General features: G+C 42.2%; 1 protein-coding gene across 1 annotated transcript; it reads right to left on the bottom strand.

Annotated features, from left to right (window-relative positions):
* Window positions 1-836: 836 nt before the first annotated feature.
* Window positions 837-20,070, bottom strand: DHRS7 (dehydrogenase/reductase 7). The gene is made up of 8 exons (XM_009284181.1): window positions 19,984-20,070; window positions 18,805-18,868; window positions 16,804-16,956; window positions 10,755-10,861; window positions 9,504-9,743; window positions 3,506-3,628; window positions 1,793-2,008; window positions 837-1,036 (listed from the first exon to the last, which is right to left on the bottom strand). Exons 1-8 carry the CDS (start codon window positions 20,068-20,070, stop codon window positions 1,001-1,003), a joined length of 1,026 nt encoding a protein of 341 aa, XP_009282456.1. The 3' UTR covers window positions 837-1,000.
* Window positions 20,071-21,939: the final 1,869 nt, after the last annotated feature.

The following is a 21,939-nucleotide window of genomic DNA, read 5'->3' as shown; positions in this document are numbered from 1 at the left end:
CTCACGGCTGTTGCTGTCCAGTACAGCACCAGTACCGCTGAGATTGGCCTCTGCTCTGTATGGAAGGGCCCGTTTCTGACCGAGCTGGGAACTCGGCTTCTATTTCACACTTAAATTGCCTATAATGCAATGTCTGCCCTCATTTGGCTCTGACACGAGCCAGTACTGGTGTCTTGGCTGTAAGCAATCACCTGCTGCGAATGGGTTTCTCATTAATACCGTGCCCCCTCTTGTAGCTAGAGGCTGTTCTGCTACAGGAACTTTCCTCTGCTCCTCTCTCCAGGGTGCTCTGTAGATTTAACATGGGCCAGGTTCAGAGCAAGGCTGAGTACTGCCTACGACAGGGCTTACAATTACACCATCACCCTCTCCCTTCCCCGCTGCCCAGTCCTCAGACTTCACACAACCACCAGAAGACTGAGGACTCTGCCATGGTGCTGAGAGACGTAAAGATTAAGTACTTCTAAATGTTGTGCCAGAAGCTAAGGGATTTGGCCCTAAATACACGTGAGGATGATACACATTTTGCTCTCAGACCACCTGTACAGCAAAGGTGAAATATAATCTCCTTTTCCCAAAGGAACACAGACTGTACATCCTTACCCTTTGTACCACAAGCTTCTACCTGTGGGGTTTTTTTTTTTTGCTCAATGTCCATTAGGAATGAAAGTGAGGGAAACATGATCCTGCGGGTATATAATTTTTAGCCTGCTCACCAAGTATTTGCCAAGGTCACAACAGCAGAAAAGCAAAATAATAGTGCCTGGCCTCTTCCATCTCAGTTCTTGTAAGCTTAAAAATTCAGCCTGTAGGAGTTTGGCATGAAACAGGTATGTTTAGAAAGAGTTTTTTATTTAGTCAAATGTGTATACAGCTTGATAGACTTGTCAAGTTACATGATGACAAAGGTACAACAGATAAAAAAAGCTTTTGTTTGCAGTCACGCAGTATGAAGAGTTTCTCAGCCTTAGCACAAGCAGGATTTTGTACATGTTTGTCCTTACTTCTTCTTCCTTGAGTAAGAGGCGTCAGCATCCTGGAGTGAGAGTACATTAAATCAGTATTTCCCCCCCCCTTATTTAAGTCCTTCACCCACAGTGTTATTTTGCTTGAAACAGCTTGTGACAGTGGGCAGTTACAGTGTGGAAGTAGGAAGTTTTAAGTTGCACGTGCCACCCTTCTTTTTGTGTTTCCCACTTTTGGAGTACTTTAACATGGGTTTTTTGTACCAAGTTCAACAAAACCACAGTAAGAAAAATAGCATCTACCAAGCAGTATTGCAAGAACAGAACACCGCGCTGCACAGCTGTCTCCTGGGAAGCGAATGTGAGTGAAGAGCCCTGACAGACGGTAGTATTGCTTAACGTAATTCTGGGAGGTGCTCAGATTACGTGCCCGATATAAAAACCAGGCACAGCAGAGGGAGAGATTTTCAACAGTCTTAATCCCAAGCTGCATTAATAATTTACACTAGTGACTTATAGCTCAGGTTTGCATTAATGCTGAGTTCTGAAGTTGCAGCCCGTGTGATGAAGATCAGAGCAAGACCTCGACCTCTGGCACTACAAGACGTACTGACGTCCCCATTCTGTGATGTCACCACACCGCAGTAATTCTAGACTACCAGGCGTGCAGCGACGGAGTCTGGCCTGGCATCAGCTGCTAGGGAAGGGAGGAGGGGAAAAAGGAAAACGGATCCAAAAATGCAATCCCAACATTCCCATGGCTAAGGAGTCTGGCAGCAGAGTAAAAAAAGGAAGCAAGCAAGCAGAGGAGAGAGGAATAAACTTACCACTCCGCTCTTGAAGTTCTGTATCCTCCTCTTGCCCATTCTGTTCATCAACCACCAAGCCCAAGTGGGTGCATACTGCCAGAGGTAGCAAACGGCCAGATAGGGGTGGTCACTGATCCAAGCCTCCTTCAGGTCGTTGGCTGCGCTCACCAGGGTGAGCCGGACGCAGCGGTTGGTTGGCATCTTGTGGGACTGATCACCGCTGTTCTCTATGGACTGGAGGGGAGAGAGAGAGGGCGAGGGGGGGTTGTAACTGGACTTCTGTTTGTGGGAGAGAAAGGGCCAGGCTCTGTGCAACAGACATACTCCTCCCCGTTTCTCCACTGCGCACAAGGAGAATAACCCAGCCAGTACAGCAGAGACCAGGGCTGGGGAACCCATCCCTCGCTATCCTAATCCTCTAGTTTTCAGTGTGGGAACACTTACCACCTTCCTTTAGCACACATGCTTAAATAAAGCACCCTTTTAATTAACGCCTCGACTGATGGGTCGAAGGTGGTTAAAAAAAAAAAAAAAATAGATCTCCAAACTCTGTCCTGCTTCAGCATGGCTTCTACTTTATCATGAAACGGATCTATCAGAACAAGTCACCTGTTCTGCAGCTGAGGGCTCTGAGAAATGGGAACTTTCCTGTTCCCAGCTGCCTACCCCATTATATGCTACAAGTTAACCAGTAACCAAGTTAGTAGATGAGGCCACATTCCCCATTAACTGAAATATTCCTGCCAGCCCTGCTCTGTGGGCAGCCACCTCAAACAAGAGAAAAGCAACAGGCTTCTTTAGTGGCAGGGATGTCTTACTTGAAGTCTTGGCCACACGTTATCACTCAGTGAACGTAAGCCACAGCCCTGTGAATTTATATGCATTTCACTCCAGCAGTAACAGACTGCTCGATCGATCTGTTCTTCTGGTTCCCAGAGCAAAAGCAATTCTGGTCTAGGTTCAGTCTTCCTCCTAGGTCTTTTGCCATGCTGAAATTTGAGGAATGTGCTTTGCAAGCTTTCCAGATTGCTCAAAAAGCTCATCTTTTCTTTCACGGAATTATGAAGTACTGCAAGCCAAAAGTCCTTTCAGAACTTGATTCAACAATGGGAGATTCCCCCCCCCCCTCGCTGGTGGGTTTTCCTGAGCTTTAAATCGATTGAATTTAGGACAGATTACATTTTGACGTATCATAACAATTTTTGCCAGCTACTTCGTTAGACAGCCTTTATTAAAAGCAATTGTGCAGTTGGAAGGTTTTGTTTTTTCCTCCTTGAACAATCACTAACAGGAAAAGAATGCATGCCTCGCATCAGCTGACTCTAGTGGCTTTGCCAACAACAGCGTCAACCGAACAGGGGACATGGTGCCTAGGGCAAACAAAAAGCTACCTGTGCAGAAAGGACAGTATCCTGCACACAGAATTGTGTCCCGAAAATCCTGGCCTTTCCCCAAAAAGTGCAGCAGGGCGGCTGTAGAGTAGATTTAACTAGACTTGGATTGTATGTGATGGAAGAGAGAAGGCATTAACAATTCTCAAACTTTATTTTCATTTGATACGGACTTTACACCAAACAATTACAAGACTATACATAGTTCTGCACCAATCAAAGCATTTCTTGGTAAGAAGATGAGGTTAGTGTTTGCTAGGAGGAGAAAAAGAAAAACCACAAAAGGATCCCTGGGCCTGCAGCAAAAGCTGGATTTATCACAACAGAATTGAGTCCTTACCTTTGCAAGGTTCTCCGTAAAGACGTTTTGTATAATCTTAGACTGTACAGGCCCTGGGCATATGTTGATAATACTTATCTCAGGGTAGTCAGTCAGCTCAGTCCGAAGAGAATTAAAAAAACCCTAGAAGAAAAGATTATAATGTAATCTTCCTTCGCCGTATTTCCGCTTGTAGCAAGGTTTAACTGACTACATATTTTCATACTAATTCTATGCTGTAAAGATAACGGTATTCCACTAAAAGCAATTCCTACTACTTTGTTTGACTCCTCATGTTCAATGGCTAATTTAAAATTTTATCTGCAATTACAGACATTGATATATAAATCAGTGAGGAATCTATCCTTGACTTCCCAACTACACAATAATTTCTCTAAACTACAGCCAGGTTCTGCTGTCTCTGTACTGAGGACGAGCCTCACTGTTTTGGTAGTGGAACTGCCACCAACCGTAAGAACTGCAACATCGTGGAAATCATCTTTTGCAGGTGAATTGCTCTTCGTGGCGAGATTAAAGGTTTTAAATTGTTTCTATTGAGTAAGTGGCATTGGTTTTATATAAGAGAAGGAGGAAAACTTTTCAGCATATTAAGTCAAAGGTGCATCCTGATATTTTAGGGGGTAATTCTGCACCACTGAATTCACCGCAGAATTTGAAATTTGCATCTACATAGATATAAACCTTATTTCAGCTCAGGAATATGCTACTAGTGTGTCTAAGTTAAACTGTAATTACAAAAGCTGCAAATATTTCTTTTCTTTAAGCTAACAGGATACAAGTTTTTTTAAACTCTGTAGCAACTCACATTTAGATAGCGACTATTATGGGGAACATGATCATTCAGGAAGGTGCTTCCTACCAAAGTTGCTGGTCAAGCACTGTAGAGCTATGATTTAGCAAGCACCACATCATGTTTTATCTTTGACCTGGTTAACAACAGTTCTCTGTATTTATTCTAACACATAATTTTGTGTCACAACAGGGACAGAGTGAGCACAGACTGATAAACTTCTCCCACTGTAGTAAAAATTTATAATTTGCACTCCCATCCAGCTCGGGAAGAGGGCTGGCTGACCCAGAGCTCTGAACTACATTGCAACACAGGGCTAAAGTCAGTCAGATATGCTCCTGTGATGACACAGAAGTCGTCAACTGGGGCAATCCACCAAAGCTAAGCAATGAGTTGCACACCAGTGCACACCTATGACCAAGAACATGGGCTCTCACTTCCAAATTGCTGGTGACTAATTCCAGCTTATAGATTGCATACAGGCTTTGCATACAGGCTTTGCAGTTATGTTCTGTAAAAACACTGACCATCTATTTCAAGTTATAAGTACCTGCAGGCCCCATAACTAGTATCAGATCTTCACAGCATGTTATCAAAGCCTGGAGATGTGTAGCTTCTAGAGGAGTAGGTTCTAACATAAAGACACTTATATGCCCAGAAGTCTGCTTCTGGACACATTGGGGAAGCATCTCGGATCTGCAAACCACCCAGTTGTTTTGGATTAAAAACCCAGGCCCTCTCCTAGATTACCTCCTGCCCTGAGAGGAGCCTCCTCCGCCCCTGGTGCACACCTTCAGAGGTGGCCCCAATACAGCTGTGCTTTATCCACCACTCTAGGCTAATGCTACAGCCCAGACCTGTACTTTCCACATCCCCTCCTTTCCCCAAGGGGTCCTACACCCGCTTATCTCGGAAAAGCCCCTTAACCCCCAAGTTGTGCAGTCCTGTCACAAATTCTGTGCTGTCAGTCCAGCTGGGGAAAAAGTAACAAGTAAAAAGACACTAGATCCCAAGGGGGAGAAGGTGGCGGCGTGTGTCATGAGCATGGCCACTTGGGTGAGGGGATGACGTGGTACTGCTCCTTGTTCACAGGAGGTCTTTGCATCCTGTTCACCCAGCAATGCCTGGAAGTCCAGGCTCTCGTAGAAACACAACCTGAACAGCAGCCTACGCAGCTATCTTCCCTCCTTTGGGCAGTCGTTAGTTATTCCATCAACACTGACCTGCACGAGCAGGACTAAGCGAGAGCTCTCCCAGCCCACGCTCCCTTATCACTCCCTGGTGATTTGGTGAGGAACAGAACTGACTCCCATTTTGCCTGAAGGAGACAAACTCAAGATGTACTTCCAGGAGTCGAGGAGGTAGAAGGGTGCATGCCTGGGGATGCTGTGATAGAAAGGAAGCCAGAAGCATTGCTCGATCACTTGTGACAAAGCACCTACACCAGCTTAAATGCTGGGAGGCTTCTGGGATACAAATTCCACCTAAAAATGGGCACCTGCCCGCAGTCCTGAGTAGCCACATGAAGGCACGCAACAGTAGGCAGCTCCGTAGGCAACTTCAGACACCTTCCTGCAGAGGGCACTGGCTCTGGCACGCTCCATTCTCAGACTGCTGCTTCTCACCAGGTATTACAAAGGGAGCCTTGCTGACCTGAGCAAGTTGCAAGATACCAAAAGCTGAGCATTGGTCCAGTGAGCTTATGTTATTTTTGGAGATCCTGCCTACACAGTAGCCAACCACAGGGCTGCTGAGGCTTTTTTCAGAGTGCTGTTTGAGTAGCACTGTCAAAGTCAGTGCTATTTCATTAAAGGGTTGCATGGCCTGTGATGGAGATCACAGCGAGTTCCTGTTTCTGCTCTGTGGCCATTCTGCTATCCCCCTCCACCTCAAGGGGTTTGTGTGCCCCCTCCTTCCGAGGGCAACAGTTCCAAGTTTTTACACCATGGAAGAGGCGCGGTCTTCACCAGCAACACAGGATGGCCAGGACACTTGCGCAGCTGAAATCCTGGCTGACACGGGCTGAACAGAGCCTCTTGAAGACCAGAATCTTACATACTCAGTCCCCTCTGGAGGCTCTATCTACAGTATACACAGGTTCTCCAATTCCAGCACTTATCTTACGATATCCAAAGGTAAGTGGTATGAAATTCCTGCACGTCCTCCCAGAAGAGAAGCTTAAAATTCCTAAGAAAAGAAAGCGCTCTCTTCTTTACATTCAGGCAGGAGCAGACCCAGATTTGGCAGCAGTAAAGCAACTGAAGTGCAAGGGGAAGAATCTGAGTGTTTCCACCAAGCCCAGACTGAAGCCAGCTCTGACATACAGAAACAGGGTGCGTGGAACAGGAACTGCTTTAAGCCATCTCTGGGCCTTTCCAGCTTAGCGACCAAATCCTAGAAGATGCTGAAGACGGCAAGGCTGAACTGACTCCTACTACCACAGAAACATCTAGAAATTCCCCTAATGACCAGAGACTGAACAAAGAGAGTAGCAGTTGCTCTCAGTGCAGTCCATGTGCTTTAGTATTAGACAAGTTCCTGATTAAGGAACATTTTGAAGGCCACCATTTCCGCTCCACTCCGCATGCCACCTATTACATGAATTATAACTAGATGAATGGCACGTGATCTCCATGAGCATCATCGCACTAGGAGAGAAACCACATCAGTCAGATGCAGACTCCCATGGACTTGACTCATGCTCTTACAGCACTCCCAGAACTGAAGTAAAGGGTAATTTCATCAGTAGAACATTGTTATCAAGAATTCTAGTTGGCATGAATCAAGGAGCGATTGTTTCAAGAACAAATTAATTCTTAACAGAATTCCTTCCTTCCTCCTCCAACTGCCATTTAAAAGAAATTTATAAAAAAAACCCAACAACACAAACAGAACAAAAGGAGGAGGGACTTTTTCAAAAAAAGGCATAATTAAGATTGCAGCATTAACTGTGTCAGCTGTGGTAGACTCCAAGACATGAATTAAAAAAAAAAAAATTTCAAGAACAAATTAATTCTTAACAGAATTCCTTCCTTCCTCCTCCAACTGCCATTTAAAAGAAATTTATAAAAAAAACCCAACAACACAAACAGAACAAAAGGAGGAGGGACTTTTTCAAAAAAAGGCATAATTAAGATTGCAGCATTAACTGTGTCAGCTGTGGTAGACTCCAAGACATGAATTAAAAAAAAAAAAAACCACAAAAAACACCGTAATACATGCATTCAAGTCAGACAGGCACACATATTTAATAACTGGTGCAAAATGCAAAATCTGTGAAACACAAAAAAAAAAAAAAAAAAAAAAAAAACCCCACCACAAAAAACACCGTAATACATGCATTCAAGTCAGACAGGCACACATATTTAATAACTGGTGGCCAAAATGCAATCTTTGTTTCAAGAAGATCTTAGAATACAGGTCGATACATGCTGGGAAAACACAACAGGAAAAGCATCACTTTATGCTTCACCTTATTTTTCCCCTACCCTCTCTCTAGCCATTTCTTCTTGGTCATCATCAGAGATGGGCTACCTGCCATTCCTACAGACTTCCTTTACCTGAACTGTACTGGTAAAGTTTGATATTTAAAAAAAGCTTTTCTCGTTTTTCGGGGTTTCATGCCCACATCTAGCCATAACTCCAGACTGACAAGAGACTCTCAGACCGAGTCTCTTCAAAATCTGTATTGCAAATCACATGTTTTAACACCTGCAATTAGTATTTGCAGAATTACTGTGAAAGAAACAAGAAAGGAGGTTTGGAGTCTGGCCTGGTTATTGAGCAGAGGTAGAAGCCAACAACGATATAAGCAGTTCAGTTAGCTTATTTTTAATTAATCCAGAAATTTTAGTAAACTATCTCTTTAAAGCTTCTTCCATGTTCTCAGTCTTAGCATGAGATTCAGAGTTCTGAGAATTTTTAAAGCAACACGTGAATTCCTTGTGCTCTGCAACTAATTAGCCATGCTTAGACGGGCTACACCACACCCAAAAGATAATTCAACTGAAAGAACACTTAGTAAGTAAAGGAGCATAAAGGGAATTCATGCTTCTGCTCATTGCATTCTTCTAATTTAAATCTACTATACTTAAACGAAAAGCTGGCAATTTCATCGCTGCCACTCAAATGAAGAGCAGCAGATCTCTCCCCGTCACTAACTGATAACTTTTTATTAGCAGAGATCCATGGCTGTCTTCTACATCTTCGTTCTTTCAAGTGTCCAGTGGCTTTGCAGTGTCAGCCACTTGTTACATTTTTGTTGTTGTTAGTCAAATTGTCAGAAAGATACTGATCTAATAGCTTAAGCAAAAGTTATTTACCCTGTTTATGTGCTTAAATCCAGCAGGGAGTAAGAAGGTGCCAGTTTTTTTAAGTCATCACTGAGCACAGCTGAAGTTTATTTTACTGAGATCAAAATGTACGTTAGCAAGAAGTCAAACAGTGGTGAAAGACAAATATGTCTAAATAAATTTACTAGTTAAACAAATGATTCCTCAATGATACAGGCAGTCTTTTTTCCCCAGATACTTTTCTGAGCTCTTCTTTTATGTTTTTCTACGCAAGTGAGACTACTTTCAAAAACTCTTTCCAAGCAATATTGAAGAGTGAAGTGTTATGCAGAAAATAACTTCCTAAGACACTATGAGCCACCAGGTCTTCACACCACAGCAAGATTCAGAACTGCTGGGAAGATTTGTTCGGATGTTCCCAGGTAGATCAGGAATTCTCATTTCTCCGAGTAGTCCGCTTTACCGCTCATTGTTCTCACTTTACTGTCCTAAAGATTTCCTGTAGTCTTAAAACTCTCACCAGTGACTTTTCCTCCCCAACTGAATTAAGATGAGAACATTAGGGCTTCTGTATGCAACAGAATAATCCTCTGATTTAGGTATTCCTTCATCCGAAGGCCAGAGGCTAAGGTCTTGTGTTTCACATTGGAATTTAACTACGTAGTGGTTAGGCCCAACTAAGATGGCATTTGAATTTTAGTCAGGAAGATAAATCGACACTGGAAGCTGAGATATTGTGCGTTTCAGAGCAAATTGATTTTAAAGGACTTTCAAAACCTGAGAAGGCTACATACGCTGTGTGCAACTTCAGGGGAGACTTGCGTTTTCCGCACAGAATAAAGTCCTCTGCTACAGCACTAACTGATGCTGGTCTATTACACAACAAGACTTAATTAATCTCAGAAATTTAACTTACCTGCAGAGCATGCTTGCTGGCACAGTACCCGGAGGCAAGAGGAGCTCCCATGATACCCATCACACTGCTCACAGTAACAACCTTTCCTTTTTTCCTTTGGATCATGTGATTCAGGACGTGTTTTGTTAAAGAGATTGTACCTAGGTAGTTGAGTTCCATTATGGCACTGTAGACATCCAGGTTTGTATCCACGAACAGAGAGCGTTGGGAACGTCCACCGTTGTTGACCAAAACATCAATCTCAGGAAAGATACAATGATATATTAATATAACACATTTCCTTTAATACTTGCGCTTCCTCAAGCAATTGTTAAGTGACTATTCTCCTCTCTCTAGTGTCGTCTCTGCCATACACAAGTAAGATGTATCAGCTGCTGAAGAAGTTTCAGCAGTTGCTCTCCCCCGCTAGACTTCCCCTTGGAATTGAAGGCTGGCTAATTTTGACCTGAGTCAACAAAACAGGAATACAGTGTTTGATGCCAAAGTTAACTCCTAGTACAGGAACACTGGCAGCTGGAAAGTTGTTTTCCACACAACGTTTTTTTAACCCTACTGCACTGTAGCAACTAACACTTAACGCTCAGGTCCTGCAAGGTGACCTCTGAAAATATGTTTTATGCAAAAATAGAAACCAACTAGAGTAAAGAACAGAAGAAACAAACCTAGTACCAATAATTTCACTGTGCAACCAAAATATCAAATATGGACTGAAGGCCTAGCGTGAAGCTTTGCACATTGCGCTTAACGTCAGTTAGATCTGACTGCTATTGTTTTAGCGACGTACTCTGGACTAGCAATCTAGAAAACTATGCACAAAACAAGGAAAACAATTGTGCCTGGTGTCCAGTTTTGTCCTATATGGCTCTGAACCCAAATTATATGCATTACTGAAACTACCGAATGAAGGTTCTGAATTTCATACACAATTTTAAGCCCTAAATGTACAGCTGAGGATTGTTCCAGTTGGTCCAGAAATTCAATGACATCAATCAAGTGAATTTTTAGGTCTTGGTAATAACCAGTGATTATTTGTTCATTGCTGCATCTCTGTAAAGCCTGCTGAAGCCCAGAAGCAAGCAACAGAAGGGATGGAAGTTCAGGTACTTTTTGGCAAGTTTAATACTGAAACTTAAGAAAGATGTAGACACTGCTGAATTTACCATACAACAGAATAAAAGTGAAATATGAACATAAATGCAGGTATAGGAGACAGAGAAGAAAAAGAAGTTTAACCCCAGAAGCACACCTTACCTTGCCAAAATGCTTAAGAACACTGTTGGTAGCAGCTTCATGAGAGCTTCTATCAGTCAAGTCAAGACGCAGAACAAGGATATCTTTTTCACTCAAGCTGCTGATCTCTAAAAACAACCATAACAACATAACAACGTCTTTCTTATCTCATCATTGCGTTTTTGCTTGTGAACAGCTTGACTTTATTAAATAGGCTTGTGTAGCACAATATAGACAATTCACTTCTCCAAATAAATTGCAGTAGTTGGCAGTAACATGCAACAGGATTATTTGATACCAAAATTTTTCACTGAGCCATTCAGAAGCACAGCGTACTGGCAGCCTTGACACTTTGCTTGCACGTTAACTGGTCAAGCATGTTTATTCCTGACAATAGGACTAATACAATTTAGACTCAAAACACAACATATATACATGAGTAGCTATGAGGCAAAGTCTAGAGAAGCTAGATTATTGGGGGATTATTGGAGGAGGTAGAAGGTTTTTGTTTAACTGACAGCTTTTAATATATCTGTCTCCTGAAATAAAAGTCAGCTGTCATCAAGTTCAAGCCTTCATGCTGAGTGTTTCTACCACTGTCTCTTCAGAACAACTGACCTTTTCCATAGAAAGTATTTCTTGAGCAGTGATTTGCTATCCTGGGGTTTTGGGGCAGAGGACTCACAAAAATAAAGTCATCAATGTTAATCTTCAGGTTTTTTTAACTACACATAACATGATTTTTTAACTTTATTTATACTAGTTTGATAGTGCTATTTTTCTTTCTAAATTGATTTGTAGCCACAACTAAGTGTACCTGCTCCCCTTTAAGCAGCTGCCCTCTTTAGAGAGCCGAAGGCTCTGACTTTTTAATTACTATTTCTTGCATATACAGGTAAGGTTGAACTCTGTCTTTACAGTGATGTACAAATAAGGAGGTTACTTAAATCCGTAAGTTGCCTCTGTTCAAAGGTCACTACTATTTAGGCTACTGGTTATAATAAACCCATCTGTCTGGTTTAAAGCTACCAGTATTTCCATTTATTGCTCCCTCCAACCCCTCCACGTGCATTTTCCCCTCCATTTCTTCCAGAAAGACAGCAGTAAAATCCATAGTTTAAACTACCCTCTCGGAGACACGCTCTACCTCATGCTCCCTCAAGCAGATTTGCGCAGTTGAAGCCTACTGGGATGTGGGATGTTTCTGCCGTGGATTAACAAGACCACATGGTCAACCCAGCCAAGAAAGCTACACAGGGGAAAAGAAAAAAGCAGAGGAAGAGACACATACTGCTGATACGGAAGGAAGTGCTCTTTTATATGATGTAAGAAACTTGACTTCAGGAAATATCAAACTAGAGGCCTAGTTCTTTTGGTGCAATCAGTAGTCCAGTCTGATTTCCACCCCCCAAAGCACTCAGACCATACATCTCCATCAGCCCCCTTACTTCTTTTCTAGGGTGAGGAATCCTTGTCTAGTCACTCCTCAGACAACTTTTACAAAACTTCAAACATCCTTGTTACGCTTTTTCTAAAACTTCTTCTACCATCCACCCATCCCCTTGTTTTTTCTGGCAGATGACTAGAACTGTGCACATGTTGAAGGCATGTACATGTCCCAGTTTATACATTGTTGGAATGATGTTCTCCATTCCTTTTACTAATAACCCCTAATATTCCACCTCCTTTTTTACCTGCTACCAAACTGATGTTTTTAAAGGGAACAATTATGATAACCCAGAAAAACACTTGCTCCCGAGTGGGAGACCTCAGTTTAGAGTTCATCGTTTTACACAACTGCTAACATACATTAGTCAACATCCTCTAGTGAAGTCTCCAGCTGCAAAGTGAATTGCACATGGCCACCAGCATTTGGATGCAACATATCTGAAACCACGCGCTCAAAGCTCAGTCTACCCAGAACAAAGGCCACTTTCACACAGCTGTGTGTATTTTCTGGAAGCCTTTTAGTGTCTCCTTACATAGCAGCTTTACACTACATGGCTTCTCGTCAGGATCAAACTGCCCAACCACCAAGCAACAGGTCTTCTGACTGACATTTTCCTATCAAGCAATCATGGACTGCCTCTTCCCTCTTGAGGTTCATTAAGTTCTAGTTACTTTTTAACTAAATCATGGTTACAATCACCCAAAGCCAACTTGTTTTTTTGAAAGACAGCTGCGTAAGTAATGCTGATTTAGAATAATACTTTGTTACGACAGCAAGTGTACCCCTCCTTCCCCTAGGGTCCCCTAGGGGATCTCAGATCAACAACTCTTTCCAATACATGTTAATCCCAGATAGCAGTTTCTCGTAACACAATAAACGCTATTACTCAGCATAGACCCTTTATTTCCCAGCTCTTCAGCACTTCCTCTTCCATCTTTTATTTCTATCTTGTATAATGCCCTTTAACAGAACATGAGCTTTTAGCAGAGGCTGAACAAGATGACCTCCTGAGGTCCATTCCAACCTCAATTACTGTCTAATTCTATAATTTATAGATTGTCTGTCATTCATTTGGCCTATCTATATTTAAATCATATTTGAGCTTTGTCAAACCAAGAAACACGCCCCCATCTACCTTTTTTTTTTTTTTTTTTTTTTTTTTTTTTTTTTAAGCCTTTTGAGAGAAAACAGCCTCCAAAATTACTAGTGAAATTCAACTCATGCTGCAGAGAGCGGTTTGGGGAAATACAGAAGCCACTTACAGGAACGATGTAAGTTACACATGTTGTTTTCTCTCCCTTCTGCAGAAAAGTGTTGAGTTGGCATATGCATGACTCAACAGGTATTACCATAGCTTTTATGGTACCTTCCTTCTCTCTCTCTCCTTCAGCTTTTAAGCAGTGTAGAATGCGTGAATGTGTATCATAGGGTGGTGTCTCTGAATTTTGAACAAGGTAAACGTGCTTGCTTCTGACATTAATATGAAAATTATCTAGTTAAGTTGCTGCTGTGTATAGCATCTACAGCTGGCATGTTAAAGCCCATTAGCTCCAATTATGCCATAGAATTCAGCCAAATTCAAGTTGATGTTACATGTTGCAGCTCAATCTTAATCCATCCCATGCTACTCAAACCTTACAGAATACTCTTGAACTCAATTGCAAAAAGAAAACATGCAGGTGGAAGCAGGGACAAGCCACCCAGGAAGCACATGGACCCACTGCCCAAGCATGCAGGGATGGAATAGGAAGATCCAACGCTCAGAGAGTTGAAACTGGTGAGGAACATGAAAGGCAACAAGGGCTTCATAGGTACAGCACCAACAAAAGCAAGACCAAAGACAGAGTGAGCTCATTGCTGAATAGGGATGGTGATGAAGTGACAAAGAGCACAGGAAAAACATGAGGTACTCATTGCCTTCTTGGCCTTAGTCTTCACTGGCAAGATCTCCTCTCAGGTCTCCCACACTCCTGAGGCTAGACTCTGGGGGAAAGAAATACTACCAGCGTCAGAGGAAGACCAAGTTAGGGACAAACTGCACATATAAGCGGGGCAATATATACATCCAAGATTTACAAGAGCTGACCAATGTCACTCATCTTTGGAAGTACTTGGTAAGTGGAATAGCTCTCCAGTGATTGGAGAAAACCAAACGTCACACAGCCTAACCTAAATCCTTGGGAAAATTACGTGGCAATTCCTCCTGAAAGCAATTTCCAAGTACATTAAGGACAAGAAGGTGACTGGGAAAAGCCAGCATAGATTTGGCATGGACATATACTGCCAGACCAAATTAATTGCCTTTTGCGATGAGATGACTGGCTCTGTGAACAAGGGGAGAGCAGTGGATGTTGTTTACCTTGACTATGTAGCTTTCTATGTTGTCATTCATAGCATCCTTGAAGCTATATTGGGGAAATTTGAGGGGTCTAGATGAGTGGACTACAATGCAAGTGAAAAACAGGCTGGATCACCAGGCCTGAAGAATAACAACCAACCATTCAAAGTCTAACTGGTGGCCAGTTATAAGTGGTAACCCCCTCCATGATGAGTATCTTTTAATATCTCCATTAATGACTTAGATGATGGGACAAGACACAGGTTTTCAGCAAATTTTCAGTTAATATCAAGTTCAAAGGAACAGTTGCTATGCTGGAGGGGAGGACTGCTATTCAGAGGCGTCTTAACAAGCTATAAGAATGGTCTGACAAACCTCATTAAGCTCAACAAAGTCAAATGCAAAATTTCACACCTGGGACAGAATAATGCCACGCAGTACTGCTGGCCAACGTCTAAATGGCTAGGTATCAGCTCTCCAAACAAGACCTGAGGTCCTGATGGAAGGACAACAGCAAGTTGAACATAAGTCAGCAATGAGCTCTGGCAATTACAAATGCTAGTGGGCTGCACTAGCAAGAGCAGACTGAGGGAAGTGACTTTTAAGTGCCTGCATTTAAAAACTGCATCTGGAGTACTGTGTCCAGTTTTGGACCCCCTAGTTCAAGACAAATACTGATAAACTGGAGATAGTGTAGCATAGGGCCACTAAGATGGTTAGGGGGTCTAGCGCACACAATAATCAAGGAAAGGGGTGGAAAGCTGGGTTTATATAGCCTTGAGAAAAGAAGAATGCGAGGGGAAGGGGGCCCAATTACTCTCTTCCACTACTTAAAGGCTGGCTATAGAAAATATGGAGTAACTATGTTCCTAGAGTTTCCAATATTCCTACTAATCTGACCTATAGTTAAAATGAAGTTCAGTAGCGTATCTTTGCAAAACACATGGCTACATAAGACTTTAAAGCTAGTATATACCACAGCTAAGACATTCACGGGGTTACTTCAAGTTGGCAGATGCAGAAATTATCTTACATAAATCTGCACTCTTGGTTCACATCAATTGAAATAATCCTTCTGAATATTCCTTAGCACATTGCACTCTCACACGAGTGTTGCCTGAAAATGGATATACAGGATTATGGCTCCTGCCAGCTTATCTAGTGTTATCAGTTTTGCAATGACAACAAACGGCCACAGACACAAATGTAGTTGCATACTTTTACTGACTGCTAAATGTTGCGTCATATAGCATTGGAATTTTGCCATGATTACCACTTAACCATACTGTCACCTTATGTCCCTTGCTTCCTTTTGAAGATACCTATTTAGGTGACTGCTTTTTTGAAGCATCAGAAACTAGAAATAAGGAGTTGTGCACTTTTGAAGCTACTTGACAGATTTTCATAGTAGCCCGCTGCAACTTTTAGATTTTTAGAAATGTTTAGGTGCTAACCCAAGACAAACATTTCATTATTCACCAGCACTCGTTCCAAGTAAACTCTGGACATTCTCTCAACATTACCAGGAATGAACTGTCAGTGTCATAATATACTCAGTATAAAATACGGCGTACTGAGCTACAGAGGATATATAGTCTGAAAAAGACATAATGTTAATCATGTTCAAAACTTCTATTTATCAACATGAATTATCTGTCTATCCCACTTGCTGTCAAGCCAGAAAACAGGAGGGAAAAAGAAACAGGAGGAATGAAGCCACACTACTAACTCGGCAGGCGTATGAAAGGTAACTGGAATAGTTAAACATTCCACTTCACATTTGTTCCTCTTGATCTACAGGAGATCCTCTTTCTTGCACTTGCTCAGAACAACTTTTCTGAACATTTCTATTCATTCCTTTTCCAAAGAGAAAAGTCAGTTGTCAGTCTGCCTGTAACATGCACAAGCCTGAAGGAAGAAGACTTCCTAGTAGCATGCAGCTACATGGTTTGGTTCTTAATAGGATGATACCCCTCAGATTGTTTCCTCCATTCCCCACAGTATTTATTCCTTTTCTTAATCTAGTATCTTATGAGACCACTTGCAATTGATAATGAGATTTTTAGGTAACATTGGCTTATGAAGGAACTCATAATGCAAGTCTATACAAAGGCTTCTCACTCACGAAAAGAAAATACCAGCTTCAAACGTACAGTGAAGCTACGTATAAAGTTTACTTTCATCATAAAATTTATGCCTGTGATATGTGGGTTAGTATTTCTGTGGCAACTCCATCACTGCAAGAGTGGAATGGCTCGCATGAAGTAGCAAGTTGTACTTACGAAGGCATTTCTTTTTCACTCTTTCAAGCTCATCCTCTCTTCTTGCTGAGATGGCAAGCAAGGCTCCTATCTTTGATAGCTGGTAAGCCAATTCTTCTCCAATTCCACTTGAAGCTCCTGTCACCCAGACAACCTTGCCACGCAGTTCATTTTCTATCAAAAGAATCAAGACAGTAGTTCACACATTGCCAATGCTAGGATAAGCATTTAAGTTACTGCAGGGGTATAATCTGATACTGTTTTTAAGAAATATGCTCAATTTTTTTGGCTATTACAAAATCCTGACTTCTTTATTTTTTGGTCACATGCAGTTGTGAAATCGTTCATAGCTGTTCTGTTGCCACTTGAACTTTGTTCCAAGGCTAATCTGAATAAATACTGATTATCTACCTGATGAAAGAAATCTGATTGCATTTCTGCAAGCCATCCACACATAACGTTTCCACTAACCTCATCAAAAAAAGAGCTTCAGAGGAAAAGGGAGAAGAGAATTCTTGGAAGTGACAGGAAACAGTTACTGTATTGCAAATCCAAACAAAAGCCTAAGCAACCCTTTCCCAATAATGTTCTACCTCAAAAATGTTCCTAAGTAATTGTCAACAGAAGAAAATTCTCTGAACAAAGACAGCTAATCATAACAAACCAAATGGGTGTTCATCCACCGTGTCTTGTATCTGATGCAGGTTAATTCCTGCATTGGCCAGAGTACAGTACACAGAGTTCCCAAGGTGTGAGCTCACGTGTGAATTTCCCGAGTACTCATAGTTCCTGCCCAGGCTTGCTTTTTTAACATGTAGTAAAAATAATAGCATCTTACGCCTTTTACCCCTCTGCTTATATGCCTGTTCCCCCTGGTTTGCAGTCATCCCCACTCCATGATATACCTGGGTACTGGGAAAGGGCTTAGCTTTCCAGACATATATCCAAAATCATCAAGTACAACAGATGGATGAAAGTCAGCCATTTAATTCTAGAGCATGATTTAAGGATGAATGATCACTAATATCAGAGCACTTTCCAGAATGTATCATTGCCTAACACTTGTACGTGTTCTTCAAGATTAGTCTTAGCGAATATTAGTCTTGGTGAAAATCTGACTCAAGTACTCAGAGCACTGCTGACAGCAGCTCTTCCTTCTATTTCTCAAGTTTGTACAGAAGAGTATTCCAACAATGTCTAGCCAACCAAGAAAGATTTCATGGTATAATTCAAATAGCAGAGTCAAATGCAGTTCCTGAGACTTAAAGCCAGTTCTATTCTGAAAAAGGCCAGAATAGTATTTTTCAGCTCACTGAAACTTACCCACGCGTTTAATTTAGCAAAAGTACTTCCTGCTTACTTCAGTAATCAGTTCCTGGTTCTCTCTACACCATACCGTGTTTCAAATTTCTACTTTGAGAGTCTTAATGACATGAATCCCGTGAAGAGATCTGCACCAAAACCTTCCACCCTTCTGACGAGAGCAGAGAGCACTCAAGACTGACTATCAGAGCTCAGCTTGAGTCTGTGGGACTGGCAGTGAGTATTATTTGTCTTTTTTTAAGCTGACTGTATTTTAGTCGAAGAAAAATCCCTCCTAAACCCAAGCTTTGGTGGGTTTGGGTTGTTTGGGTTTTTTGGTTTGCTTTTAAAAAAATAGTAACAACAACAGCAACAACAGTCACTTTCCACAGCAGAGATGTATTCTAAGGTTATGAACTTGGGAGGTGGAAAGAGGTGTTGCTGAAGTTGTAGGAATAATCACTGTATTAATCATTATAGCAAATGGCTGCTGACTGTAAAGCTTATTCACGCTCGTTTCCTACAATCTATTCTAATGTTACCGATTCATTGAATTAACCACAAGAAACATGGGGGTTCATCTCTCTTATTACATTTTATTTGGCAGAAAACCTGTGTAGACAAACACTACATGAACAAAAGAACACATGGACATACTTTCAACCCTGCTTACCACACTCATCTCCTCTTGCTACTGAAAACAAATCCGCTTCCTCCTACCACTTAGTTTCCCTGTTCCCAACCTGTCTTGGGCAGCTTCACTGCAGTTATTCAGGATCTTGTTCTGTGGACAGAATAATTAGTTGAGATAAGGAAAGTTTTCCACTGATTCCTCGGTGCTGATAGTTAGCAAGCACTGAGCTACTGGGAGTTAACATAATGGAAAACCTAGCTCAAATCCTGTTGTAGAACAAGTATCAAACCACCAGCTTGCTCTAGAATAAATGTCCTGTTGTTACTGGAAATAAGTTTAAAAATTAACCATGCCAAATTAAAAAAATAAAAGCAGATTATACTATTACTAACCATTAACTACTGTGTTACAAGGCATAACAAATGAGAGGTTGAACAAGGTAGTACTGCAAATAATCCAAGAAGTGCTTTTATAGCTCTGTTTAGGTTTTTTCCCCCAACATTTTATAGCTCCTATAGCACAAGGTTGCCATGTCATTTCATTCATGAAAAAAATTTGGGGTGGGGAGGTTTAAAGCAGAATATCCTTCCCACACCCCTATAGAATCACACCATTATTCCCAGTTTTTAAGAGTGGGCTTTCAGATACGTGGGCTTTCAGATACGTAGGCTTTCATACGTAAAAGGATGCTCCTCAGCTTGGTAACATTACGCTGCCTGTGAAAAGCACACTGTTTAGAGTGACTGCTGTTCAGCTAATGAAACACAACACATAAGGAAAGTCATCCAGCACCCAGTAACCCTTGTCTCCTGACCACACAGATATTTAGAAGATGGGAAGCAATCCAGCACCTGCCAATGACAAAATCCAGAAGGGAATTCTCCCTATAGAATTGAATCACTGAAATGGAACCACTCTTACCTATATTAAGGCCTTTCTTCGTAATTATAGTTTACAGCACAAGAGAAAGAAACACATGAGATCAGTCTGCTTTCTGGTAAGTATTTTTATCAATTTTTTTTATCCCAAAAACCCCCCCCATCCATAATAATGTTGTAGAATTGGTAACACAACATAATGACTGCAAGAGTGACAGCTCTAATAACAGCTTTAAATAAAAATCAAGGGTTTTTTCCCCATGGGATCCACACGTTACTTACCTAGGCACACCACATTATGTGCAGAATATGGGGAGGAGGAAGAGAAAAGGGGGAACATATTTAAAGAAACATCTTTTCTAGTGTTTGTCCCTTCCGTTTTCCTACCTGAACGGTTAGGATCAGCACTGTGGCACGACCATCCCACACGTACATGGCTGAACTATCCGCAAAATGCCACTTAAATGCTACCATTTCAGCTACATATTTTAGTTAATTACAAGCACTGAGGCTGGGAGATGGGGCGGGGGGGAGGGAGAGGGGGCAAAACACAGCTCACCTTTTCGCAAAGCAAAGGACAAAATGTTGACAAAATTCTGCCTGATTCTTCTTACATTACATGTTGAAACAACTACATCAGAAAATGACTACATTGCTCTTTATATGGGAGCTTTTAGAGACTAGTTAAAAGGTTTCCAGGCTTCCAATAAGACTGAAGGCTACATTCAAATAACACTATGTCTACCTGAGAGCTCCCACATCTTGATGTGTGTTGCACATAGATCCCTCAGGACAAAGCTTCAATTCTCTTTGTATTAGTCAAGATTTACCGCGTTTCTCTGCCCTGAGTCTTTCCGTGATCTTTGCGAAGTCCACACACCAAGCTTATTTGTATTTTTCTTAAAACTACCTGATGGAGTTACTATAAATCTTTGGGCTGCATATCCAAAGACTTACAGAAGATTGTTCACACAGATTTAAATTTAGTATTTCTTAGAGTTTTATTACTTGTGCATGCTTTTACATTCTCTTCTCCGTTATACAGACTAGCACTTTTGCAGTAAGCTTCTACTGAAAGCAGAAAACAGAGATGTCTCAGCAAGTTTGCCCTACTCTTCTCTCAAGCCCTTCCTAATGCCAACCTTCACCCACACCTCCATCCCCTACCAAATCATGGTCTCGAGCCCAAACCCTTACTCCACCATTCCCCGCAGTCACACATTCCTGATCCACCTTCATTCAATGCAGTTCTATCTCCCTTTCTCAAGCCAACATCCAGTTTCATTTCCCACATGGGATAGGCTTATAGTGTCCCTTATCCCATCTGCTTTCAGATCAGCTTCTTCCCCCAACCGGTCAGATGCAAGAAGAGCTCCCCGCTTTCACCTCAACCACCCACACCCAGCACAGCAGCCCCAAATCACCACTGCTGGCTAAGCTGAGGTGGGATATTCAGAAATTTGTGGCTTTTCTGATCAAAAGTCTCTATTAAGCAAATAAAACGTATGATTTTTAAAGATCTTTGTCCAGAAGTAGGCAGAACTACAGCCAAATTAGAAAGATCAACATGTTCAAGAGTCAAAAATCCCTGTCTGAAAGCATTTTATTGAACCTTTGTACCCAGAGGTGTCAAAAGCAGCACCTTACAGAAAAGTGGTGCAAAGACACAGACAGCAACCGTGTGGTGCTGCTCCCTTACGCCTTTCAGGGCACAGTTCTCAGAATTTAATCCAAACATTAATATTCACGTTTACTACATTGTAAACACTTTCAGCGCTACTGTGAAACTGAAATCTGCTTGAAGACGCAAGAACAAACTGAAACAAAAGCTGAACAGACTACGAAGCAACTCATCCTGGCCGCATGCGTCAAGCGCCCTCGGTTCTTACCGACCCTCCTTCGACACTCCCTGAACCTCAGGCTCACCCGGCTGCCTCGGGTACTCTGCATGCCGGTGCCAGAACCGGGCACCTGCCCGGGAACGGTGCAAAACAACTGGGTTTGGGCCAAACGAGCCAGCCCTCACCACAGACCTGCTGGAGCTCATCGCTGCTGCGAAGTTGCTTTTAGACAGCTACTTTATTGGCATGAGGGGCACCACGCCTTGTTGGATAAGAGCAGGAAAATTATGCTTTTGGGGTTGTTTTTATTGATCTTCAGACGAGCCCGCGGGGCAGCTGCCAAGGGCTGGGTCCACCGAGCTGAGGCGACTTCAGCCCTGCCCTTGGGAACCCCTCTCCTCCCCACACGCCGCCATGCCCCTTCCCCTCACGGAGCGCCCCAAAGCCGCCCCCGGCGACACCGCGCCCCGCTGCGGACCCTGCCGCCCCTCTCCCGGCGGTC

This window comes from Aptenodytes forsteri, unplaced genomic scaffold (assembly GCF_000699145.1).
Source record: "Aptenodytes forsteri isolate BGI_AS27 unplaced genomic scaffold, ASM69914v1 Scaffold410, whole genome shotgun sequence".
In the NCBI taxonomy this organism is placed as follows: domain Eukaryota; kingdom Metazoa; phylum Chordata; class Aves; order Sphenisciformes; family Spheniscidae; genus Aptenodytes; species Aptenodytes forsteri.
Note: the sequence above shows the minus strand (reverse complement) of the source record. Positions and strands in the feature narration are given on the sequence as shown.

Coding starts and splice junctions, on each gene's coding strand:
- DHRS7 (XM_009284181.1), bottom strand. CDS start 20,070: ATGGTAGCATTTAAGTGGCATTTTGCGGATAGTTCAGCCATGTACGTG. Junction 18,869..19,983: donor TGCTGATCCTAACCGTTCAG/GTAGGAAAACGG, acceptor TTCTGTCCACAG/AACAAGATCCTGAATAACTG. Junction 10,862..16,803: donor AGTGAAAAAGAAATGCCTTC/GTAAGTACAACT, acceptor GGTTGTTTTTAG/AGATCAGCAGCTTGAGTGAA.